The sequence below is a fragment of the Entelurus aequoreus genome, linkage group LG07 (assembly GCF_033978785.1).
Source record: "Entelurus aequoreus isolate RoL-2023_Sb linkage group LG07, RoL_Eaeq_v1.1, whole genome shotgun sequence".
Lineage (NCBI taxonomy): Eukaryota > Metazoa > Chordata > Actinopteri > Syngnathiformes > Syngnathidae > Entelurus > Entelurus aequoreus.
Genome location: NC_084737.1, coordinates 11,443,697 through 11,471,275, shown reverse-complemented (window position 1 = coordinate 11,471,275; position 27,579 = coordinate 11,443,697). Strand labels below are relative to the sequence as shown.

The window sequence follows — 27,579 nt, the reverse complement described above, 5'->3', positions numbered from 1 at the left end:
ACGACGGTGTACTTTGCTGAAAGAGAGCAAAACTAACTTAATTTACCTTCTTTTCCTTCTTGTCGGCTCGCAACTGGAACCGGAAAAGGAAATGACGTCACGACTGGCCGAACTCCGGAATAGAAATGACGGGTTTACACGGAGGCTCCAGTTTTACACGAGGACCACTTTATTTTCTTTCTTTCCAAAACCTCCGCTCCACTACACATAACGCCTTCAAAATAAGAGCTCAAAGCATATACTGTATAACAGCGTATAACAGGAACTTAACATCACAAAGAGGAAAGCCCATAAAAATAGGTTACACTCACACAAAAATATAATTTTTAAAAAGCTGCACGGTGACACTTAACGCGGCTGAAAGAGCGCAAAACTAGCTCCATTTACCTTATTTTCCTTCATGTCGGCTCGCAACTGTAACCGGAAAAGCTTTGTACTTTGCAAAGGCGCTGTTTTGTACTGTTTTTGTACTTATTTTGATTATTATTATTTCTCAGTTGTTTGTAAATGTTGCAATTCATAAATAAAGGTTTATACAATTAAAAAAATAAAAAGCTTTTCAGCTCGCAACTGGAACCTGGAAAAGGAAGTGACGTCACGACTGGCCGAACTCCGGAATAGAAATGAAGGGTTTAGTAGTCGCACCGCAGTTAAAAGATACTCATACAAAAATATAATTAAACAAAAAAAGTGAGTGCGTTTCTGACTTTTAATTCGGGTATTTAATACCGCGACACGGCAGGGGAAAACGCGACAATTACGCTGATTAGTCCCATCTTGTAACGACTGTCACTCCGTGAAGAGTCCTAGTTGGCCATCGACAAAACAGTAGGCTGCACACATGTTAGCTCGTCGGCTAACTTTGGTTAAAAAAACAACATTTAAAGTGCTTTAGTAGCGGCAAAATACTCTATTGTTATATTATTAATATTTTATTTTTGACGTCGTTTCCCTCAGTGGGAGTCTTAACAGCATTATCAGGCAATGCAACGTTAGCTTAGCCCGGCTATTTCTGTTGTTGTCGCCATATTGTTCCTCCTCGAAGGTAAGTTGATATAACGTCAACTATGACTCAAAACTAATAATGCTTAATATGTTTATGGGGAAAACTAATAATGCATAATATGTTTATGACCCAAACTAATAATGCATGAGATGTGCAGCTGAGATGGGCTCCAGCACCCCCCTGCGACCCCGAAAGGGAAAAGCGGTAGAAAATGGATGTTTAATAATATGTGAATTGTTACACAGCGTCCACTCGGCATAATGAAGGCAAAGCGAGGCAATCATTCAAAGGTCAGCAGGAAATCCCAGAAGTGGAAGGACGTGAGGGGCAAACGCTGCAGACCCCCCATCGAGCCATCTGACCTCCAGTCCAGTCCCGTCATGGCCAGCGTGATCAAGGAGCACCAGGAGACCACCAGGAAGAAGCCCGCCGTGAAGAGGCTGAAGACCAAGGCCAAGCCGGTGGCCGTGAGCAAGTCCGTCGCCAATGGCGCCATGGAGCTGGATTCTGATGAGTCTCGGGAGTGGAAGGAGTATTCCCAAACCGTGCAAGCAAACGGGGTCCGGACGCCGAGCGCCTCCAAGGACGCGCAGACTTGTCGGCTGGACGGGAATTCCCTCCACCACTGTGCGGCGAGGGATGACCAGAGGAAGCACGCGGTGCTGGTCATGCAGCAGGGACAGGTGAGCTTCAGCGCTTTCAATCAAAGTTTATTTATGTAGCCCTAAAATCACAAGTGTCTCAAAGGGTTGCACAAGCCACAACGACATCCTCGGCTCAGATCCCACATCAGGGCAAGAAAAAAACTCAACCCAATGGGATGACAATGAGAAACCTTGGAGGGGACCGCAGATGTGGGGACGCTCTATAGCCCGCAGACTTGAGCGCAGATTTCTTGCCGAGACATATGGTACAATACAGTCAGCAAGATAGGATGGAGCTAGACCGTGTAGTACAAACCCCGTTTCCATATGAGTTGGGAAATGGTGTTAGATGTAAATATAAACGGAATACAAAGATTTGCAAATCCTTTTCAACCCATATTCAATTAAATGCACTACAAAGACAAGATATTTCATGTTCAAACTCATAAACTTTATTTTTTTTTTGCAAATAATAATTAACTTAGAATTTCATTGCTGCAACACGTGACAAAGTAGTTGGGAAAGGGCATGTTCACCACTGTGTTACATGGCCTTTCCTTTTAACAACACTCAATAAACGTTTGGGAACTGAGGAGACACATTTTTGAAGCTTCTCAGGTGGAATTCTATCCCATTCTTGCTTGATGTACAGCTTAAGTTGTTCAACAGTCCGGGGGTCTCCCTTGTGCTATTTTAGGCTTCATAATGCGCCACACATTTTCAATGGGAGACAGGTCTGGACTACAGGCAGGCCAGTCTAGTACCCGCACTCATTTACTATGAAGCCACGCTGATGTGACACGTGGCTTGGCATTGTCTTGCTGAAATAAGCAGGGGCGTCCCATGGTAACGTTGCTTGGATGGCAACATATGTTGCTCCAAAACCTGTATGTACCTTTCAGCATTAATGGTGCCTTCACAGATGTGTAAGTTACCCATGTCTTGGGCACTAATACACCCCCATACCATCACACATGCTGGCTTTTACACTTCGCGCCTATAACAATCCGGATGGTTCTTTTCCTCTTTGGTCCGGAGGACACGACGTCCACAGTTCCCAAAAACAATTTGAAATGTGGACTCGTCAGACCACAGAACACTTTTCCACTTTGTATCAGTCCATCTTAGATGAGCTCAGGCCCAGCGAAGCCGACGGCGTTTCTGGGTGTTGTTGATAAACGGTTTTCGCCTTGCATAGGAGAGTTTTAACTTGCACTTACAGATGTAGCGGCCAACTGTAGTTACTGACAGTGGGTTTCTGAAGTGTTCCTGAGCCCATGTGATGATATCCTTTACACACTGATGTCGCTTGTTGATGCAGTACAGCCTGAGGGATGGAAGGTCACGGGCTTAGCTGCTTACGTGCAGTGATTTCTCCAGATTCTCTGAACCCTTTGATGATATTACAGAGCATAGATGGTGAAATCCCTAAATTCCTTGCAATAGCTGGTTGAGAAAGGTTTTTCTTAAACTGTTCAACAATTTGCTCACGCATTTGTTGACAAAGTGGTGACCCTCGCCCCATCCTTGTTTGTGAATGACTGAGCATTTCATGGAATCTACTTTTATACCCAATCATGGCACCCACCTGTTCCCAATTTGCCTGTTCACCTGTGGGATGTTCCAAATAAGTGTTTGATGAGCATTCCTCAACTTTATCAGTATTTATTGCCACCTTTCCCAACTTCTTTGTCACGTGTTGCTGGCATCAAATTCTAAAGTTAATGATTATTTGCAAAAAAAAAAAATGTTTATCAGTTTGAACATCAAATATGTTGTCTTTGTAGCATATTCAACTGAATATGGGTTGAAAATGATTTGCAAATCATTGTATTCCGTTTATATTTACATCTAACACAATTTCCCAACTCATATGGAAACGGGGTTTGTATTTTATACGTAAGTAGTAAAACCTTAAAGTTGCATCTTAAGTGCACAGGAAGCCGGTGCATGTGAGCCAGTATAGGTATATATGTTTATAAAGGTATATACAGTATAGGCGTAATATGAGCAAACTTTCTTGTTCTTGTCTAAAGTCTTGCAGCGTCGAGTCCACTCCACTCATGTGTTCTCTTCCAGACGCTGTGTTTCCGCGGGAAGTGCTTTCTGACCTGCCTGTACGGGCGCGTGGAAGTGATGGGCTTCACCATCGAAGAGGGCCAGCAGTCCTACCCGCTCTTCTCTCCCGCCTCGCATTCCCCGCTGACCGTCAGAGCCGAGGACGGCTGCCGCGACGCTGAGGACCACAGGAGCGACGCCGAGGACATCCTGAACAATTACCTTTCGCCCGGTAAGTGACGGATGTCGGACAAGAAACCCTTGTCTATCTGTACAATCTGTTTGTACTAAAAAGTTAAGTTAAAGTACCACTGATAGTCACACACACTAGGTGTGGTGAAATTACTCTCTGCATTTGACCCATCCCCTTGTTCCACCCCCTGGGAGGGGAGGTGAGGGGAGCAGTGAGCAGCACCGGTGGCCGCGCTCGGGAATCATTTTTGGTGATTTAACCCCCAATTCCAACCCTTGATGCCGAGTGCCAAGCAGGGAGGTAATGACTCCCATTTTTATAGTCTTTGCAGGGTTTGAACTCACAACCTACCGATCTCAGGGCGCACACTCTACCTCAATCAATTAGATATAGGGGGAACCCTGGAGGGGCCTTTTTTAATTATATTTTAACATTTTCAACAGTCACAAATGGTAAAAAGTGAATATACAGTACAGTGTTTCCCATAAACTGGCAAGATACCTGTGGCGGTGGGGGGCGTGGCTATGGGCGTGGTCACCATGACATGATCGAGTAATTTGCATAATTTACTACAATGATATGATTTTCTCTAAAAAGGCTAAAAAAATGTATACTTACTAATTAATTATAACAGTTTTGTTTTAAACGTCCATTCATCCATCCATTTTGCAATATAATTACAACGCTTTATGTACATATTTATATACAGATTTGAACAATAAGTTATTCACTGAAATATATTTATTAATTGTGGTTCTTACAAAAAATATATCTTATAAAATATAAAAGCTAAAATGTCTCTTATAGCTCTGCCCCTTTAATTAGTGCATACTAAATAATTTAACTTTAGCCTACTACTACAACCATATTATTTACCAGCAACATAAAGTGAAACAGAGGCAGAGGTGTCCTGCCACAGTCAGTAACAAATAAACAGAAAACAGTAGTGGTGGTAGATAGTCACTGAGCTTCATCAAACATCTGATCCACTGAACAAAGAGCCCCAAAAATCTTGAACTTTAGACTGCCATCAGTTTTACTCCCTACACTTAACCATGTGTTTCCTACTGCCTGCAGACTTTGCACCCTTTGTTATATACACATGTTGTGTTTCTAATATAAATACATTTAATAATAAAGTCAAATACAAATAAGGCAACAAGAGAAGTATCCTACACTTCTCTTTTGTAAAGTAAATCTGAACAGCCGATATGGGCATCTACATCAACTATATGATTTGCCTGTGAAGCTGGACAAGACAAAAAAAACAACCAAAAAAAATTTAAATTTTTTTATTTGTGGCGGACGTAATTCTTTCGTGGCGGGCCGCCACAAATAAATGAATGTGTGGGAAACACTGCAGTATCATTGAGAAAAAATACAGTCCTGACTTTGTCTCGACAGCATCTCGGAAGAAGCTGCTTAAGAAAGTGCTTCCCAACTCCGCCATCATCCTGCTGGAGCCTATGGAGACGCCGCTGACGCGCTTCCTCTCCAGCTTCTCCGAACTCGGAGGACTCTTCAACCCCCCGATGGTAAGTGACACCAAACTTTGTTGTCGTAATTACTTGATAAATAACAACATGAATGCAAATTTTCAGAATTTCTATTTTCAAGCCCAAAATGTTTGTTTCTTTAGATTGCAGGCCAGTCGAGACTGAATTAATAGCACATCTGTGTACTCTATTTTTCCTCAATTCATTGACAATCCTCCTAATTTATCTATTATTATTTATTTAAGTTATGTACATTTATATGTACATGTGGATGCCAGGTTTTTCCCGCAGCGCCTTGTTGTTAAGGCAGCCGCCTTAACAACAAAGCGTAACGTTATCTCACCGTGCGTGCGTGCGTGCGTGCGTGCGTGCGTGCGTGCGTGCGTGCGTGCGTGCGTGCGTGCGTGCGTGCGTGCGTGCGTGCGTGAAACGGACAGCAAAGCCCTGTCTGTCTGACAGAAAGACAAGCATTATTGACCTACAGTTAACAACTAAGATATTTCACTTTACCTTTTTCTGTGTTGATTGAGCTGTGTTGAAGCAGCAAAAAAGGACATTATGTTAAATGAAGAGTTTCTGTCTCTGATAGTTGATATAATAATGTAACTGCATCATAAAGCCTACATGAACTCCATGGTGTTCAGGGATGAATAGTCTCTCCTATTGCTATTGTACTATTTTTTCAGTTATAGTTTGATTTGATTTGATTTTTATTAAGGATCCCCATTAGCTGGTTGCCTCAACAACCCACTAGTCTTCCTGGGGTCCACAATTCAATACAATTACAAGTAAAAGCATATAATTATAACTACACAATACAGAAAAAAATAAAAGCATCAATAAAAAACAAGCAAACAATTTACAGTCACAGAATAATAATTACCATATAAATATAACTACACAATATACGTAGTTACATTAATCATTAGTAATGTAGCAGCCTAGTTTTGAATGGCAGGGTCCCTGCTATCACGTGTTGATAAAAATATAACATTTACATAATACAAATCAACTACAGGCTTCCCAAATGCTGTTATAAATTAAGCATGATGAGTTGAACACATGTCAGCATGTGGCCCCACTTTTAACTGTTTTTTTTTTTCAAACGCTTATTGCTAACGCTTACTTACAGTAAGTCATTGATTTGACTTAGTAAGTCATTATTTTGTCATTATTTTGACTTGGTAAATTACTAAGTCAAAATATTGACTTACTAAGTCATAATAATGACATACTTAGTATCTCAGGTACCTAGGACTGTTTTGTGTTGTGTTTTTACTTTACGGAAAAAATATCGAGATATATATCGTATATCGCCATTCAGCAAATGGAGCGGAAAAGACAACCAAAAATTGTAGGCTTCTTCACGTGATGAAGCCGGCCTACTTCACCACAGTCTGTAGTTTATTGGCCCCCCAGGCTGTGGTGGCAGCGATGAGGTGGAGACGGGATGGCGACAGGCCGAGTTACTGTTCCTTACATCCACAATTAACTAGACACAATAAAACATTAACAAAATGATGTGTCAGATGAATGGTTTTTGAAGTAATACTTTTGTGACATTAAAAATAACACAAGTAATGTAAAAAAAAAACCTGGTGTTTACGTTTTGATATCAAAATAAAAGCAATTTGGCTAATGAAGATAAGGTCAAATAAACAAGCTTTGTTCTTCTCCAACGCCTCCCATCAGTACAACTGTTTGGCCAACAAAAATAAAGAGGACGGACACCATACACATCGAATACACAATCTTCCCAGCCTCCGTTCAATTCGGTGAGAAGACAAAACATTTGAGCTAGTATTGATGTTATTTGAACACTGATGCAGTTTGCAGTTAAATAAAGGAGGAGTGAACATCCCAGTCAACAATCTAAAGACTTTATAAACTACCGTCATTTTCGGACTATAAGTCACAGTTTTTTTCATAGTTTGGCCGGGGGTGCGACTTATACTCAGGAGCGACTTATGTGTGAAATGATTAACACATTACCGTAAATTATCTAATAATATTATTTAGCTCGTTCACGTAAGAGACTAGACATGTAAGATTTCATGGGATTTAGCGATTAGTAGTGACAGATTGTTTGGTAAACGTATAGCATGTTCTATATGTTATAGTTATTTGAATGACTCTTACCATAATATGTTACGTTAACATACCAGGCACGTTCTCAGTTGGTTATTTATGCCTCATATAACGTACACTTATTCAGCCTGTTGTTCACTATTCTTTATTTATTTTAAATTGCCTTTCAAATGTCTATTTTTGGTGTTGGGTTTTATCAAATACATTTCCCCAAAAAATGCGACTTATACTCCAGTGCGACTTATGTTTTTTCCCTCTTTATTATGCATTTTCGGCCGGTGCGACTTATACTCCGAAAAATACGGTAGTTGTGACAACGTTCACGACACATCAACTGCTGCTTGTTTCCTCACATCATTAACTCTCAGTCACAGCAGCTGATGAACGCTGTATTGAGAAAATAAAAGCAACATGAAATGGTTTTTCTCCTTCGCTGTATACTTTTAGTGTCGGGGATAAGTGTCTCTAATATTGTCCACACCTGTCTCCATCTAAACACAGCAGTGCGCTCTTAAACACACGGCGGGAAGCGAGGGAAAATGATGTTAAACCAAGCGCTTGGCTCCGTTTACTCCGAGGGGAAATCCCCGCAGCAAAGTCAGTGTCGTTAGTCGGGCTAGTGCGCATGCGCCTGACTTCTTGTTGCCTAAAATGCATTAATAAATGACGTTTTTTTGGTAATTAAAAAATTAGACGTATTACTAACCGTCTGGAATTTTATCGCAAATTGTCATTATACCGTTTACCGTTACATCTCTCGTCCATTAACAAGTAAAAAATCAAGGGCGGTCACGGCATGTTCTTGCCGCCGATGTTGGTCAATTTTTTTAGGACATTACGGCAAAAGACCGCGGTTGCCGTGGTTAAATTTGAGCCCTGTAATGCTGTATAAATAAATACTAAAGAATAATATGGCATAAACAATACAGTCCCTATAAATACTACAAAAAAGATATACAGTGCATAATACAATATAAATAGATAGTACAGAAAATATGGTATAAGTAAATACTACAGAAAATATATAGTATTCATAAATAACTATAATAATTGTCCTTATGTATAATATACAAATGTAAACATCTTCTCTACAGGCTGAACTCATGTCGGCCATCTTGGACACGCCCCTTAACGGTCTGGGCATGGTTCCTTTGCCCGACGACATCGAGGGCCTGAAGGTGTCCCCCAGCTGCCAGGAATCCCTCGACGCTGTGGTCGGCGCCTGCAGAGGTAAACAACCCCAAAACAATACCACCCAAAAGCTTTTGTTTACCCTGCCAAGTGTTAATGCCGCCATTGTTACACTCTCTTTACCTGCAGCTCTTCTGTAAAAACGTTAGCATCACATATGCAAAAGAGACAAGACGTTGAATTTGTTTGGATGTTCTTAACTGTCATACAAGTGTAAAAAGAAGTTAACCAGTGTAAAATATTGAAGATGCGATGGAGTGGGAACAGCAACAATACTGTCAAACTGTGTCGTGTAGTTTATCATCTGACATTAGAGTTATAGATACACATATTTGTAGTGCTTATGTTGTACTGAGCAGCCAGAACCTGTACTATGTGGCAATACGTTCAATTTCCTGTTCTATGGTTAACATCACACAGTGTTGGCACTAGGAATTTTCAAAATGGACCCCATCAAGTCATAAAAATGGGGTCCCACTTTTTTGTAAGTGTCAGGTTCAAACACTGATGACATCTTTTAAACAAGACAAGAAGAAAAGAATTAAACAGAGACAGAATTTAATTTGGCTCAATTTGAGGAGAGACGCCTGGACACTGTACCCTTGAACAGTGTCTCAACACGGTCTGGCGAAAGATTGTACGCCACCTCTTTTATTTGGACTTTCCCTGATTACATGGCAACAGCTGTTTCTAAGGGTCGGGGGTCGTAAACAGCCATCGCCTTTGGTTACAGAACAGTTCACAGAAAAGGTCCCTGTAGAGGAGTCGGGTCCTGCTTCCTCCTCGCTTTGTAGTTCTCGGGTCCAACCAATATCTTTCTGTTGATTACAATACATGAAAGAAACAGAACACCTTCATGTTGCTTCCCATCCTACACAGTGGAGTTTTACAAGCCTTCTGCTTGGTAGGATTAAAGACAGCTTTTGTCTCCTCGCCGGGAACTCATTGAAACACAAAGTTTTGTGATAACTTAGATACAATTATTCTGACAGTAAGCGTTTTGAAAACAAATGATAAATGTATGCATTATCCTGTTATATCTCACATTCTATATTGTGTTTTGGAAAAAGGTTGTCATAAATGTTACTTAATTAATTGAAAATAATAATACAAAATAAAACACATTTTTATGTATATATAAATGTTTTAAACATTCATTCACTTTTTTTCCTTCTTGGAAATACAGAGCCTGGTGACGCATGCGCGTTTATCATAACGCACAGTCAGCATCTCTGCTTCAGTAAACAATGACGGTGATGACGTCACTGTCAGCGATGCGAGCGACACTTGCTAACTTGTCAGCCACTTCTCCAAGAGACTCCTTTTGAACACTCCTCACACATTAACACTTCAAAAGGCACATATTTTCCCCGTTTGTTGACCCGCAAAGTATGTTTTTGGGGTGGAGGAGTCTGGTCGGGTGCCGATTAGCTTGATGCTAACAGCTAGCCTGTCTCCAACCTCGAACGATGAGATAAAAGTGAAGTTTCCATGGACTCACAAAGACTAAAACAAGTCATTTACTGGAGACATGGCGGCACAGGACGAAGTTAAAAAGGTTGACTTTACACTCACCTTAGTGTTTATTATGAAGTCTTCAGTGTTTCCCATAAACTGCCAAGATACCTGTGGCGGTGGGGGCGTGGCTATGGGCGTGGTCACCATGACATCATCGAGTAATTTGCATAATTTACTACAATGATATGATTTTCTCTAAAAGGCTCAAAAAATGTATACTTACTAATTAATAATAACAGTTTTGTTTTAATTGTCCTTCCATCCATCCATCCATTTTACAATATAATTATAACACTTTATGTACATATTTATATACAGATTTGAACAATAAGTTATTCACTGAAATATATTTATTAATTGTGGTTCTTACAAAAAATATATCTTATAAAATATAAAAGTTAAAATGTCTCTTAAAGCTCTGCCCCTTTAATTAGTGCATACTAAATAATTTAACTTTAGCCTACTACTACAGCCATATTATTTACCAGCAACATAAAGTGAAACAGAGGCAGAGGTGTCCTGCCACAGTCAGTAACAAATAAACAGAAAACAGTAGTGGTCAAATACAAATAAGGCAACAAGAGAAGTATCCTACACTTCTCTTTTGTAAAGTAAATCTGAACAGCCTACATGGGCATCTACATCAACTATATGATTTGCCTGAGAAGCTATTTTATTTTATTTTATTTGTGGCGGTTGTAATTCTTTCGTGGCGGGCCGCCACAAATAAATGAATGTGTGGGAAACACTGGTCTTTCTTTTGACAGCTCCTCGCGGTAAAGTTGTCCGAGTGCAAACTGAGGCAGTATTTGTCATTGATAAACCTTTCTGCGAATCAAAATTTAACAAATTGTACCGTAAAGTTCATTACTTTGTAGACGACCAATATAAACGGGGACGGGGAATTTGACCCTGCTAATATAAACAAAACAAAACACCGGCGGAAAGCAATAAACGATAAAAAAAAAACAAGCAACCCGGAGAAGGCAGGGTCGGTAAAAATTTTTAAAAAATTTTAAAAAATCTGCGGACTTCCGGAAATGTGCATCTTTTCTGATTTCAATGCGTAAAAAAACACAAAAAGTGCGTTAATGCCAACAGTATCACATTTTGGAAAAAGCAAGATCTTTTAAGTAAAGTTAAAGTACCAATGATTGTCATACGCACACTAGGTGTGGTGAAATTTGTCCTCTGCATTTGACCCTTCCCCTTGTTCACCCCCTGGGAGGTGAGGGGAGCAGTGAGCAGCAGCGGTGGCCGCGCTCGGGAATAGTTTTTGGTGATTTAACCCCCAATTCCAATGCTTGATGCTGAGTGCCAAGCAGGGAGGTAATGGGTCCCTTTTTTATAATAATAATATTAGATTTTATTTGTAAAAAGCACTTTACATTGAGTAAACAACCTCATTAAAGTGCTACAGTGTATTAAAAAAATTTAAAAAAATAAATAAAAACTAGAACAGCCAAATAGCTAAAACTAGTATGCATATATCTAAAAAAAAAAAAAAAGGCTTTTTTAAAAAGAAGGGTTTTTAAGCCTTTTTTGAAAGCATCCACAGTCTGTGGTGCCCTCATGTGGTCAGGGAGAGCGTTCCACACACTGGTAGCAGCGGAGCAGAAAGCTTTATAGTCTTTGGTATGACTCGGCCGGGGTTTGAACTCACGACCTACTGATCTCAGGGCGGACACTCTAACCACTAGGCCACTGAGCAGATGCTGACATTCATGACTCAACTATGCACGCGTGTGTGTGTGTGTGTGTGTGTGTGTGTGTGTGTGTGTGTGTGTGTGTGTGTGTGTGTGTGTGTGTGTGTGTGTGTGTGTGTGTGTGTGTGTGTGTGTGTGTGTGTGTGTGTGTGTGTGTGTGTGTGTGTGTGTGTGTGTGTGTGTGTGTGTGTCACAGGCAACATGGACGGCAGCGCTGTGGTCCTGGTGTACGGCGCCAGGAATGTGGGCAAGTCCACGTACATCCGCGTTCTCATCAATACTTTACTAAATCAGTAAGTATGTTCATCAACGTCCTTTGGGGAAAATAGCACATACTCAACTGTGTGTGTGTGTGTGTGTGTGTGTGTGTGTGTGTGTGTGTGTGTGTGTGTGTGTGTGTGTGTGTGTGTGTACAGTACCACAGGTGTAGATTATTTAGAAGCAGATCTGGGTCAAACAGAGTTCACTCCAGCTGGTTGCCTTTCTTTGCTGACCGTCAGAGATCCTCTACTAGGTATGTTGTGTACTCCTCTCCCTTCTCACCACGTGATATTTAATAACCAATCACTGGATGGTATAGAAGTTTACATAGTGACAGCCATTAAACAAGACAAGAAGCAAAGAATTAAACAGAGACGGAATTCAATTTGGCTCAATTGAGGAGAGACGCCTGGACGCTGTACCCTTGGACAGTGTCTCAACATGCTCTGGCGAAAGATTGTACGCCACCTCTTTTATTTGGACTTTCCCTGATTACATGGCAACAGCTGTGTCTAAGGGACAGAGGTCGTAAACAGCCATCGCCTTTGGTTACGGAACAGTTAAAAGATGGTTGTAAGTCGTAAGTGGTTAAGCTACATTTAAAGGAGTGCGGGTGGCACTGGCAGCAGGTGGGTCAAGTGTCTTGCTCGAGGACACGAAGGCTGTGACTAGGACTGCAGAAGCGGGAATCGAACCTGGAACACTCAAGTTGCTGGCACGGCCGCTCTACCAACCGAGCCACGCCGCCCCTATATACCACTGCCTTCAAGTACCAACGTGTCTGCAGTACACACAGTAGTATTATGTCTGTAGTACACTGTATTAAAATATTACAATAGTATTGTAGTACTGTGTAAAAAGTATTACAGTAGTATTGCAGTACACTGATATAAGTAGTAGAGTAGTACTTAACTAAACTGTGTTAAATTATTACAGTACTATTGTGTCTACAGTACAATGTGATAAAGTACTACAGTAGTATTGCAGTACATTGTGACCTAAAGTATTACAATTGAGTGTCGTAGTACATTGTGTCTACAGTAGTATTGCACTACATGGTGGGTTAAAGTATTACAGTAGTATTGTACTACACTGGGGTAAAGTGTCACAGTAATGTTGTAATACTCTGTGTTCAATTATTACACTAGTATTGTAGTACTGTGTTAAAGTCTTACAGTAGTATTGTGTACGGTGTTAAAGGATTACAGTAGTATTGCAGTGCACTGTATTAAAATATTACAATAGTATTGTACCACACAGTGTTAAATTATTACAGTAGTATTGTAGTACACTGGGGTAAAGTGTCACAGTAATATTGTAATACTCTGTGTTCAATTATTACAATAGTATTGCAGTACTATGTTAAACTATTACAGTAGTATTGTACACGGTGTTAAAGGATTAGAGTAGTATCGCAGTACACTGTATTAAAAAATTACAATAGTATTCTAATATTGTGTTAAAGTATTACAGTAGTATTGCAGTACAGAGTTTAAAAGTATTCCAGTAGTATTGCAGTACACTGATAAAAGTAATACACTGGTATTTTACTACATTGTTAAAAGTATTACAGTAGGGACAAGTGGTAGAAAAAGGTTGGATGTGTCTACAGTACACTGATTTAGTATTACAGTAGTATTGCACTACATTGTGTGTTAATGTATTACAGTAGTATTGCAGTACACTGTGATTAAAGTAGTACAGTAGTATTAACCTACACAGTGTTAAAGTAGTACAGTACTATATTGTCTACAGTACACTGTGATAAAGTACTGCAGTATAATGTGTTTAAGTATTACAGTCGAGTCGTAGTACATTGTGTTTAAGTATTACAGTACTATTGTGTCTACAGCAGGGGTGTCCAAACATTTTGACTTGGGCGCCGCATTGGGCTAAAAAATAAATAAATATATACATATATTTGTACATACATGCAAAGACACACATTATATTAATTGTAATATAATTGGATATTAAGAGTGTGCGAAAGTTTAAGTTCTACCTTGTTTACTTCTGTGACAACCTCCTTAAAGTTTTGTAATCAATCAGAACGATCAGGCAGCTAAAATGCACCAAACATGGATAAATATGGAGAGTCTTAATTAAGCATTTTCCCATCATGCTTTGTAATTTTTTGAAATTTTTATGGTGATTTGATGTTTTTTATTATATTCACAAAGTTCAGTTTACATTTTGTGTTTGTTGGATTTTTTTAATTTTTTAATTGTATTTTTGCACCATGACTAGGGAAGGTTGTTTGCATTTGGTCATATAAATAGATGCTGCACATTCCAACCATAAAAAGTCTTTGACCAGGGAAAAACTCATGTTGTCCACTAGATTGTGTCAAAATAGCGGCATTTAAAATGTTATACTTTTGACTTGGCCCGCGGGTCGTACTTTGGACACCCCTGGTCTACAGTATACTGTGTTAAAAAGTGTTACTGTAGTATTGCAGTACAGTGTGTGTTAGTATTGCAGTACAATGTGTTAAAGTATTACAGTAGTACACTCAGTAGTACTGTGTTTGTTTCCCCAGGCCCCCCCTTCACACACCAGCGTGCCCCCGATCACATGGTTTACTACGGCCAGTCCACGTGCGAGTCAGACATGATTCTCTACATGGAGAGCATCAAGTCCTTGTGGAGGAAACGCTCGCCGACCAGAGAGACGCCCGTCGTCATCAACACCATGGGCTGGGTCAAAGGTCAGCGTCCTCGGCAAAACATTGCCCAATTAAGGCCTGCCTTCAATTAACCAGACACTCTCCTGTAGTGAGTGCATCTTTAAATAGTACTGGCGTAAACAGCTGTGGCTGTAGGCAACCTCTCGACAGCTTTAATGAACTCCACTAAGATGGCGGTAGCTGCATTATTTGTTAGTATCATTAGTGGCCAGCACACAGTAACTTGTTGCTACATTTGTTGTCCTGTTGTTTACAATCAAATGTTTAGTGCTGACTCAGCAGTTTAGTGCTATTACAACATACTTACCTTCATTTTCATTTCTTCAGGTTTTGGACTGCAGCTGCTGGTGGACTTGCTGCGCTTCCTCCCGGTGTCGCATGTCGTCCAGATCTCTCACGACGGCGTGGGCCAGTGCCCCGACCTCACCCCGGACTTCCTCAGAACGGCCAACGGCGTGCAGACGCACCCGCCTGCCCAGACGGCGCTGGAGGAGTTCACCGAGAGCCACAGCCCGCCTCAAAGCTACGTCCACCTCAGCGTCAACAACCAGTACCAAGGAGCGGGCTGCCAAATAAGAACGTAAGCACTTGAAGCTCCTTTCATCCTGTTGTTGGCGATTCTTTTATCCTGTTGTTGGCGATTCTTTTATCCTGTTGTTGGCGCTCCTTTCATCCTGTTGTTGGCGATTCTTTTATCCTGTTGTTGGCGATTCTTTTATCCTGTTGTTGGCGCTCCTTTTATCCTGTTGTTGGCGCTCCTTTTATCCTGTTGTTGGCGCTCCTTTTATCCTGTTGTTGGCGCTCCTTTCATCCTGTTGTTGGCGCTCCTTTTATCCAGTTGTTGGCGCTCCTTTTATCGTGTTGTTGGCACTCCTTTTATCCTGTTGTTGGCGCTCCTTTTATCCTGTTGTTGGCGATTCTTTTATCCTGTTGTTGGCGCTCCTTTTATCCTGTTGTTGGCGATTCTTTTATCCTGTTGTTGGCGATTCTTTTATCCTGTTGTTGGCGCTCCTTTTATCCTGTTGTTGGCGCTCCTTTCTCCTTTTATCGTGTTGTTGGCGCTCCTTTTATCGTGTTGTTGGTGATCCTTTTATCCTGTTGTTGGCGCTCCTTTTATCCTGTTGTTGGCGATTCTTTTATCCTGTTGTTGGCGCTCCTTTTATCCTGTTGTTGGCGCTCCTTTTATCCTGTTGTTGGCGCTCCTTTTACCGTGTTGTTGGTGCTCCTTTTATCCTGTTGTTGGCGCTCCTTTTATCCTGTTGTTGGCGCTCCTTTTATCGTGTTGTTGGCGCTCCTTCTATCCTGTTGTTGGCGATTCTTTTATCCTGTTGTTGGCGCTCCTTTTATCGTGTTGTTGGCGATTCTTTTATCCTGTTGTTGGCGCTCCTTTTATCGTGTTGTTGGCGATTCTTTTATCCTGTTGTTGGCGCTCCTTTTATCCTGTTGTTGGCGCTCCTTTTATCGTGTTGTTGGTGCTCCTTTTATCCTGTCGTTGGCGCTCCTTTTATCGTGTTGTTGGCGATTCTTTTATCGTGTTGTTGGCGCTCCTTTTATCGTGTTGTTGGCGCTCCTTTTATCCTGTTGTTGGCGCTCCTTTTATCCTGTTGTTGGCGCTCCTTTTATCCTGTTGTTGGCGCTCCTTTTATCCTGTTGTTGGCGCTCCTTTTATCCTGTTGTTGGCGATTCCTTTATCGTGTTGTTGGCGCTCCTATTATCGTGTTGTTGGCGCTCCTATTATCGTGTTGTTGGCGCTCCTTTTATCCTGTTGTTGGCGCTCCTTTTATCCTGTTGTTATCGTGTTGTTGGCGTTCCTTTTATCGTGTTGTTGGCGCTCCTTTTATCCTGTTGTTGGCGCTCCTTTTATCCTGTTGTTGGCGCTCCTTTTATCCTGTTGTTATCGTGTTGTTGGCGTTCCTTTTATCGTGTTGTTGGCGCTCCTTTTATCCTGTTGTTGGCGCTCCTTTTATCCTGTTGTTGGCTATTATTCTATCGTGTTGTTGGCGCTCCTTTTATCGTGTTGTTGGCGCCCCTTCCTTTATTGTGTTGTTAGCGCTCTTTTTATCGTATTTGTGGCGCTCATTTTATCGTGTTGTTGGCGTTTGTTTTAACGTAATGTTGGCGTTCGTTTTATCGTGCTCTTTGTGCTCCTTTTGTCATGTTAATGGAATTCGTTTTAACGTCTTGTTGGTGGCCATTTTATCGTGTTTGCGAGTGTTTTATCATGTTGTTGGCGGCCGTTTCATCATGTTGTTGGCAGGTGTTTTATCGTGTTGTTGGCGTTAGTTTTAACGTGTTGTTTGCGGGTGTTTTATCGTGTTGTTGGCGTTCGTTTTATCCTGTTGTTGGCGCTCCTTTTATCCTGTTGTTGGCGCTCCTTTTATCCTGTTGTTGGCGCTCCTTTTATCCTGTTGTTGGCGATTCCTTTATCGTGTTGTTGGCGCTCCTATTATCGTGTTGTTGGCGCTCCTTTTATCGTGTTGTTGGCGCTCCTTTTATCCTGTTGTTATCGTGTTGTTGGCGTTCCTTTTATCGTGTTGTTGGCGCTCCTTTTATCGTATTGTTGGCGCTCCTTTTATCCTGTTGTTGGCGCTCCTTTTATCCTGTTGTTGGCTATTATTCTATCGTGTTGTTGGCTATTATTCTATCGTGTTGTTGGCGCTCCTTTTATCGTGTTGTTGGCGCCCCTTCCTTTATTGTGTTGTTAGCGCTCTTTTTATCGTATTTGTGGCGCTCATTTTATCGTGTTGTTGGCGTTTGTTTTAACGTAATGTTGGCGTTCGTTTTATCGTGCTCTTAGTGCTCCTTTTGTCATGTTAATGGGATTCGTTTTAACGTCATGTTGGTGGCCATTTTATCGTGTTTGCGAGTGTTTTATCATGTTGTTGGCGGCCGTTTCATCATGTTGTTGGCAGGTGTTTTATCGTGTTGTTGGCGTTCGTTTTGACGTGTTGTTGGTGACCATTTAATCGTGTTGTTTGTATTCGTTTTGACGTGTTGTTTGCGGGTGTTTTGTTGTAATATTGGCATTTGTTTTAACGTGTTGTTTGCGGGTGTTTTATCGTGTTGTTGGCGTTCGTTTTAACGTGTTGTTGGTGACCATTTAATCGTGTTGTTTGTATTCGTTTTGACGTGTTGTTTGCGGGTGTTTTGTTGTAATATTGGCATTCGTTTTAACGTGTTGTTGGCGTTCGTTTTAAGTTGTTGTTGGTGGCCGTTTTACCGTGTTGTTGGCGGCCGTTTCAACGGGTTGTTGGCGGCCGTTTCAACGTGTTGTTGGTCATTTCATCATGTTTGCGGGTGTTTTATCGTGTTGTTGGCGGGTGTTTTATCGTGTTGTTGGCGGGTGTTTTAACGTGTTGTTGGCGTTCGTTTTAACGTGTTTGTGTGTGATTTATCGTGTTTGCAGGAGTTTCATCGTGCTGTTGGCGGCCGATTTATCGTGTTGTTGGAGGCCGATTTATCGTGTTGTTGGCGTTCGTTTTTAACGTGTTGTTGGCGTTCGTTTTAACGTGTTGGCGTTCGTTTTAACGTGTTATTGGCGTTCGTTTTAACGTGTTGTTGGCGTTCGTTTTATCGTGTTGTTGGCGGTCGTTTTATCGTGTTGTTGGCGGTCGTTTTATCGTGTTGTTGGCGGTCGTTTTATCGTGTTGTTGGCGGCCGATTTATCGGGTTTTTGGCGGCCGATTTATCGTGTTGTTGGCGGCCGATTTATCGTGTTGTTGGCGGCCGATTTATCGTGTTGTTGGCGGCCGTTTTATCGTGTTGTTGGCGGCCGTTTTATCGTGTTGTTGGCGGCCGTTTTATCGTGTTGTTGGCGGCCGTTTTATCGTGTTGTTGGCGGCCGTTTTATCGTGTTGTTGGCGGGCGTTTTATCGTGTTGTTGGCGGGCGTTTTATCGTGTTGTTGGCGGGCGTTTTATCGTGTTGTTGGCGGCCGATTTATCGTGTTGTTGGCGGCCGATTTATCGTGTTGTTGGCGGCCGATTTATCGTGTTGTTGGCGGCCGATTTATCGTGTTGTTGGCGGCCGATTTATCGTGTTGTTGGCGGCCGATTTATCGTGTTGTTGGCGGCCGATTTATCGTGTTGTTGGCGGCCGTTTTATCGTGTTGTTGGCGGCCGTTTTATCGTGTTGTTGGCGGCCGTTTTATCGTGTTGTTGGCGTTCGTTTTAACGTGTTGTTGGCGTTCGTTTTAATGTGTTGGTGGCGGCCGATTTATCGTGTTTTTGCCGGCCGATTTAACGTGTTGTTGGCGGGTGTTTTATCGTGTTGTTGGCGTTCGTTTTAACGTGTTGTTGGCGGCCGATTTATCGTGTTGTTGGCGGGTGTTTTATCGTGTTGTTGGCGGGTGTTTTATCGTGTTGTTGGCGTTCGTTTTAATGTGTTGGTGGCAGCCGATTTATCGTGTTTTTGCCGGCCGATTTAACGTGTTGTTGGCGGGTGTTTTATCGTGTTGTTGGCGTTCGTTTTAACGTGTTGTTGGCGGCCGATTTATCGTGTTGTTGGCGGCCGATTTATCGTGTTGTTGGCGGCCGATTTATCGTGTTGTTGGCGTTTGTTTTAACGTGTTTTTGCCGGACGATTTATCGTGTTGTTGGCGGCCGATTTATCGTGTTGTTGGCGTTCGTTTTAACGTGTTGTTTGCGGGTGTTTTGTTGTAATATTGGCATTCGTTTTAACGTGTTGTTGGCGTTCGTTTTAAGTTGTTGTTGGTGGCCATTTTACCGTGTTGTTGGCGGCCGTTTCAACGGGTTGTTGGCGGCCGTTTCAACGGGTTGTTGGCGGCCGTTTCAACGGGTTGTTGGCGGCCGTTTCAACGGGTTGTTGGCGGCCGTTTCAACGTGTTGTTGGTGGTCATTTTATCATGTTTGCGGGTGTTTTATCGTGTTGTTGGCGGGTGTTTTAACGTGTTGTTGGCGTTCGTTTTAACGTGTTTGTGGGTGATTTATCGTGTTTGCAGGAGTTTCATCGTGCTGTTGGCGGCCGATTTATCGTGTTGTTGGCGTTCGTTTTAACGTGTTGTTGGCGTTTGTTTTATCGTGTTGTTGGCGGCCGATTTATCGTGTTGTTGGCGGCCGATTTATCGTGTTGTTGCCAGCCGTTTTATCGTGTTGTTGGCGGGTGTTTTATCGTGTTGTTGGCGGGTGTTTTATCGTGTTGTTGGCGGGTGTTTTATCGTGTTGTTGGCGGGTGTTTTAACGTGTTGTTGGCGGCCGATTTATCGTGTTGTTGGCGGCCGTTTTAACGTGTTGTTGGCGGCCGTTTTAACGTGTTGTTGGCGGCCGATTTATCGTGTTGTTGGCGGCCGATTTATCGTGTTGTTGGCGGCCGATTTATCGTGTTGTTGGCGGCCGATTTATCGTGTTGTTGGCGGCCGATTTATCGTGTTGTTGGCGGCCGTTTTATCGTGTTGTTGGCGGCCGTTTTATCGTGTTGTTGGCGGCCGTTTTATCGTGTCGTTGGCGGGTGTTTTAACGTGTCGTTGGCGTTCGTTTTAACGTGTCGTTGGCGTTCGTTTTAATGTGTTGGTGGTGGCCGATTTATCGTGTTTTTGCCGGCCGATTTAACGTGTTGTTGGCGGCCGATTTATCGTGTTGTTGGCGGCCGATTTATCGTGTTGTTGGCGGCCGATTTATCGTGTTGTTGGCGGCCGTTTTATCGTGTTGTTGGCGGCCGTTTTATCGTGTCGTTGGCGGGTGTTTTAACGTGTCGTTGGCGTTCGTTTTAACGTGTTGGTGGTGGCCGATTTATCGTGTTTTTGCCGGCCGATTTAACGTGTTGTTGGCGGGTGTTTTATCGTGTTGTTGGCGTTCGTTTTAACGTGTTGTTGGCGGCCGATTTATCGTGTTGTTTGCGGGTGTTTTATCGTGTTGTTGGCATTTGTTTTAACGTGTTTTTGCCGACCGATTTATCGTGTTGTTGGCGGCCGATTTAACGTGTTGTTGGCGGCCGATTTAACGTGTTGTTTGCGGGTGTTTTATCGTGTTGTTGGCATTTGTTTTAACGTGTTTTTGCCGACCGATTTATCGTGTTGTTGGCGGCCGATTTATCGTGTTGTTGGCGGTCGATTTAACGTGTTGTTGGCGGCCGATTTAACGTGTTGTTGGCGGCCGATTTATCGTGTTGTTTGCGGGTGTTTTATCGTGTTGTTGGCGTTTGTTTTAACGTGTTTTTGCCGGCCGATTTATCGTGTTGTTGGCGGGTGTTTTATCGTGTTGTTGGCGTTAGTTTTAACGTGTTTTTGGCGGCCGATTTATCGTGTTGTTGGCGGCCGTTTTAACGTGTTGGCTGCCGATTTATTGTGTTGTTAGCTGCCGTTTTATCGTGTTGACGTTTGTGACTTGCGTTTGTGTTGTGTGGACAGGAGGCTCCAGCGGTCCAATGAGCTGAGAGACATGGCACTGTTGGCTTACCTCAGTCAGCTGCAGTCTGCTGATCCAGGACCTGTTAGACCTCTACACTCTCTCACACCTTACCAGGTAAGAAGTACTACAGCTGTACCAGGTACTACCCAACTAAGTACTAGCTATACAAGTACTAAAGCTGTAAAAGGTATGACTAAGCTAAGTACCTTTTACAAACCCTGCTACCACAGGTGGCGCACACAGCGGTGGCGTTGGGCGTGCTGCACTTCGAGGTGGCGCCCAGCGACATGTTGTACGCCGCCAACGCCGGCGTGGTGGGCCTGTGCTGCATGGCGGACAAGGTGACCAGCAATGGACGTCCCGTCCTGCTGTCCCGTCCTCCCGTCTGTCCCTGTGTGGGTCTGGGTAGGAACCTCCTTATTGCTCTGCCTGCTGGGATACGCTGTGGGGGTCTTACCTCTTCACACCACGCCATCTTTGCAGGCGTGCTGCGAGGCATCGACATGGCCAGGGGGCTCTACTTTGTCTTGACCCCGCTGGACCCCGCCCTCCTCCGCAAGGTCAACTGTCTCCTGCTGGGCACCACCACGCTGCCCTCCTACGTGCTGACCACGCAGGTCAGTCGAACTCTGCAACCTGCATACCTTTTAAAGTGCTTATTGTTGACGTACTGTCATTCTGATATGGTATGTCACTCATGAATACATCATACATTTAAGCATTAAAAAAAATATTTAAAAAAGGCTTTGCTACACATCTTAAAATTCAGCTCTGCCAACTGTTTATTTGTTGGTCCATCAGATGTAGGAGTTGTAAGTTTGATCTAGTTGATAGGTTTTTTTCTATACTTACCTAGCGTGATTTTAAAGTGTGCTGTTAGCATGTAGTTCACATGGCAGCGCTAATGTTGCTAACCGAGCATGATCCGTCCATTTGCTACCGCTTGTTCCTCTCGAATTTGGAGGGGTGGCTGGATCCTACACAAGCTGCGTTCGAGTGAAAGATGTTAAAAAATTTAATGTTAGCACGAGGTTCACATGTTGCTAACCTGGCATGGTGCTAAAATGTAATGTTAGCATGTATTTCACATAGGTATGCTAATGTTGCTAACCCGGCGTGATGTTAAAATGTAATGTTAGCATGTAGTTCACATAGCTATGCTAATGTTGCTAACCCAGCATGGCGTTAAAATGTAATGTTTGCATGTAGTTCACATAGCTGTGCTAATGTTGTTTACCTAGCATTATGTTTGCATGTAATGTTAGCTTGTAGCTTCCATAGCTATGCTGTTGTTGCTAACCTAGCAAGATGTCAAAATGTAATGTTAGCATGTAACGCACATAGCTGTGCTAATGTTGCTAACCTAGCAAGATGTCAAAATGTAATGTTAGCATGTAACGCACATAGCTGTGCTAATGTTGCTAACCTAGCATGATGTTAAAATGTAATGTTAGCATGTAGTTCACATAGCTATGCTAATGTTGCTAACCTAGCATGATGTTAAAATGTAATGTTAGCATGTAGTTTACATAGCTATGCTAATGTTGCTAATTTAGAATTATGTTAAAATGTAATGTTAGCCTGTAACTCACGTAGCCATGCTAGTGTTGCTAACCTAGCATGATGTTAAAATGTAATGTTAGCATGTAGCTCACGTAGCCATGCTAGTGTTGCTAACCTCGCATGACGTTAAAATGTAATGTCTGCATGTAGCTCAAGTAGCTATGCTAGTGTTAATCTAGCATGATGTTAAAATGTAATTTTAGCATGTAGCTCACGTAGCCATGCTAGTGTTGCTAACCTAGCATGATGTTAAAATGTAATGTTAGCATGTAGCTCACAAAGCCATGCTAGTGTTGCTAACCTCGCATGATGTTAAAATGTTATGTCTGCATGTAGCTCAAGTAGCTATGCTAGTGTTAATCTAGCATGATGTTAAAATGTAATTTTAGCATGTAGCTCACGTAGCCATGCTAGTGTTGCTAACCTAGCATGATGTTAAAATGTAATGTTAGCATGTAGCTCACGTAGCCATGCTAGTGTTGCTAACCTCGCATGACGTTAAAATGTAATGTCTGCATGTAGCTCAAGTAGCTATGCTAGTGTTAACCTAGCATGATGTTAAAATGTAATTTTAGCATGTAGCTCACGTAGCCATGCTAGTGTTATTAACCTAGCATGATGTTAAAATGTAATGTTAGCGTGTAGCTCACATAGCTATGCTAGTGTTGCTAACCTAGCATGATGTTAAAATGTATTGTTAGCATGCAATTCACACAGCTATGCTAGTGTTGCTACCATAGCATCATGTCAAAATGTAATGTTAGCATGTTGCTCACATAGCCAAGCTTACATTGCTAACCTAGAATTATGTTAAAATGTGATGTTAGCATGCAGCTCACATACCCATGCTTGTGTTGCTAACCGAGCTTGATGTTAAAATGTAATGTTAGCATGTAATTTATGTAGCTATGCTAGTGTTGCTAACCTAGCATGATGTTAAAATGTAATGTTAGCATGTAGCTCACATAGCCAAACTTACATTGCTAACCTAGAATTATGTTAAAATGTGATGTTAGCATGCAGCTCACATAGCCATGCTCGTGTTGCTAACCTAGCTTGATGTTCAAATGTAATGTTAGCATGTTGAGACACTTGTGATTTAGGGCTATATAAATAAACATTGATTGATTGATTGATGTAATTTATGTAGCTATGCTAGTGTTGCTAACCTAGCATGATGTTAAAATGTAATGTTAGCATGTAGTTAACGTAGCTATGTTAGTGTTTGGATGTGAGGTTGTTGTATGTGATATATATTAGGTCACGCACGCACGCACGCACGCACGCACGCACGCACGCACGCGCGCACACACACACACACACACACACACACACACACAGTAGTGTTTACTCCAAGTATTTTGAAAGTGTGTAAATTCCAGCATGAAGACTAATGACAGACAATGAAGTAGCTATTATTAGTTACATGTCCAATAATAATGATGTGTGTGTTCAGGAGGGTGTTGAGGGAGACCCTCCCTACGTGACTTCAGACTACAGTTTCGAGTTGACGGGAGCAGGAAAGCTGCGAGTCTTCAAGGGCTTGCAGAGGCCGAGTCAAATGGTGACACACTGACCGACGCTCCAAGTCTCCATCCTGGTCTCGGCTCTGGGGGATCGGATTGTACAGGACTGAGATTTTTTAACGTCAGCAACACGGTTGGTTATTTTGTACAGGCGCCATTCCCACACTCTAACTCTTGTAATAAATACACAAATTATTTGTTAGCACTCTGCTTTTTTTTTTTTTGGAGAGAACACATTTACATTAACTGGATTGTTTCAGGGTGCAGCTCTGTTGTTTGGCCTCTAGGGGACAGCAAATGTAACATCATGTCAGGTTAGCTACATGGTAACATTACCTTTTAACATCATGCTAGGTTAGCAACATGAGCATAGCTACATGCTAACATTACATTTTAACATCATGCTAGGTTAGCACTTAACAACATTAGCATAGCTATGGGAGCTTCATGGTAACAATACATTTTAACATCATGCTAGGTTACAAACATTAACATATCTATATGAGCTACATGCTAACATTACATTTTAACCCCATGCTAGGTTAGCACTTAGCAACATTTTGAGGTTTATTTTTCCATTTACAGTAATATACACTACATTTTGAGGTTTATTTTTCCATTTACAGTAATATACACTATATTTTGAGGTTTATTTTTCCATTTTTTATTTTTCCATTTGCAGTAATATACACTATATTTTGAGGTTTATTTTTCTATTTTTTTTCCATTTACAGTAATATACACTATATTTTGAGGTTTATTTTTTACATTTTTTATTTTCCCATTTACAGTAATATACACTACATTTTGAGGTTTATTTTTCCACTTTTTATTTTTCCATTTACAGTAATATACACTACATTTTAAGGTTTATTTTTCCACTTTTTATTTTTCCATTTACAGTAATATACACTACATTTTGAGGTTTATTTTTCCATTTTTTATTTTTCCATTTACAGTAATATACACTACATTTTGAGGCTTATTTTTCCATTTTTTTATTTTTCCCTTTACAGTAATATACACTACATTTTGAGGCTTATTTTTCCATTTTTTTATTTTTCCCTTTACATTAATATACACTACATGTTGAGGTTTATTTTTCCATGTTTTATTTTTCCATTTACAGTAATATACACTACATTTTGAAGTTTATTTTTCCACTTATTATTCCATTTACAGTAATATACACTACATTTTGATGTTTATTTTTTCACTTGTTATTTTTCCATTTACAGTAATATACACTACATTTTGAGGTTTATTTTTCCACTTTTTATTTTTCTATTTACAGTAATATACACTACATTTTGAGGTTTATTTTCCCATTTACAGTAATATACACTACATTTTGAGGTTTATTTTTAACATTTTTTATTTTCCCATTTACAGTAATATACACTACATTTTGAAGTTTATTTTTCCACTTATTATTCCATTTACAGTAATATACACTACATTTTGAGGTTTATTTTTCCACTTTTTATTTTTCTATTTACAGTAATATACACTACATTTTGAGGTTTATTTTTCCACTTTTTATTTTTCTATTTACAGTAATATACACTACATTTTGAGGTTTATTTTCCCATTTACAGTAATATACACTACATTTTGCGGTTTATTTTTCCACTTTTTATTTTTCATTTACAGTAATATACACTACATTTTAAGGTTTATTTTTCCACTTTTTATTTTTCCATTTACAGTAATATACACTACATTTTGAGGCTTATTTTTCTATTTTTCCCTTTACAGTAATATACACTACATGTTGGTTTATTTTTCCATTTTTTATTTTTCCATTTACAGTAATATACACTACATTTTGAGATTTATTTTTCCACTTATTTTTCCATTTACAGTAATATACACTACATTTTGAGATTTAATTTTCCATTTTTTTTATTTTTCCATTTACAGTAATATACACTACATTTTGAGGTTTATTTTTCCAGTTATTTTTCCATTTATAGTAATATACACTACATTTTGATGTTTATTTTTCCACTTGTTATTTTTCCATTTACAGTAATATACACTACATTTTGAGGTTTAATTTTCCATTTTTTTATTTTTCCATTTACAGTAATATACACTACATTTTGATGTTTATTTTTCCATTTACAGTAATATACACTACATTTTGAGGTTTAATTTTCCATTTTTTTATTTTTCCATTTACAGTAATATACACTACATTTTGAGGTTTTTCCATTTTTTATTTTTCCATTTACAGTAATTACACTACATTTTGAGGTTTATTCTTCCATTTTTTATTTTTCCATTTACAGTAATATACACTACATTTTGAGGTTTATTTTCCCATTTACAGTAATATACACTACATTTTGATGTTTATTTTTCCACTTGTTATTTTTCCATTTACAGTAATACACTACATTTTGAGGTTTAATTTTTTATTTTTCCATTTACAGTAATATACACTACATTTTGAGGTTTTTCCATTTTTTATTTTTCCATTTACAGTAATTACACTACATTTTGAGGTTTATTCTTCCATTTTTTTTATTTTTCCATTTACAGTAATATACACTACATTTTGAGGTTTATTTTTCCATTTACAGTAATATACACTACATTTTGAGGTGAAATTATTGCAACTTACCATATTTTTTTTACATTTAGTTAAAAAAACAAACTAATAAAATGCATTAAAAAATTGCGTAATAAAAGTATTCACTGTTAGAAGCGGCCCTCTGGGGCCAAACATAACTGCCATGTGGCCCTCAGTGAAAACCACTTTGACACCTCTGCTCTAGATGATCATATCTGTTGTACACATTTACTTTGGACAAGAGAAGTGTGGGATACTTCTCTTGCTGACTTATTTGTATTTGACTTTATTAAATGTTTAAGTGGAATTTTATTAAACAAAACCCGTTTTCTTTTAAGTAATATAGACATGTATCAAATCTGTTTATCTATTTTATGTAGTTAATCACAGAACTGGCACCCAATGTTATTAAAAAAAGTATTGATTTTGAATGGAATAGATTCTGAATCAAATAGTTAGCCCAAAAGATTCACAGCCCTAATATTTTATGACTTGAGAGTACATTTTACAATTACAGTCGGGCATGTAAAGGACTAAAAATTATCTTGAATGGAAGACAGTTAAAAATATATATTTTGAATAAACAAACCCATTAAGACACTTAAAAATACACTATATTGACAAAAGTATTTGGCCACCTGCCTTGACTAAGCTTGAAGTGCCATCCCATTCCTAACCCATAGGGTTCAATATGATGTGGA

The 27,579-nt window shown here is 40.4% G+C and overlaps 2 protein-coding genes across 2 annotated transcripts in view; one reads left to right on the top strand and one right to left on the bottom strand.

Annotated features, from left to right (window-relative positions):
- The window catches only part of zbtb48 (zinc finger and BTB domain containing 48), a 34,880-nt gene extending 34,696 nt beyond the window's left edge, over positions 1–184 (bottom strand). The window contains exon 1 of the mRNA XM_062052572.1: positions 47–184. The gene's annotated coding sequence lies outside the window, so the exon portion shown is untranslated. The remainder of the gene's footprint in view (positions 1–46) is intronic.
- nol9 (nucleolar protein 9) lies at positions 69–24,510 on the top strand. Its single transcript, XM_062052570.1, has 13 exons — positions 69–1,045; positions 1,252–1,689; positions 3,730–3,940; positions 5,306–5,436; positions 8,580–8,715; positions 12,097–12,193; positions 12,317–12,414; positions 14,701–14,868; positions 15,175–15,427; positions 21,211–21,325; positions 21,442–21,616; positions 21,695–21,828; positions 24,231–24,510. The coding sequence occupies exons 2-13, from the start codon at positions 1,267–1,269 to the stop codon at positions 24,348–24,350; spliced, it is 2,061 nt and encodes a 686-aa protein (XP_061908554.1). The 5' UTR covers positions 69–1,045; positions 1,252–1,266; the 3' UTR covers positions 24,351–24,510.
- The last annotated feature ends 3,069 nt before the right edge of the window (positions 24,511–27,579 follow it).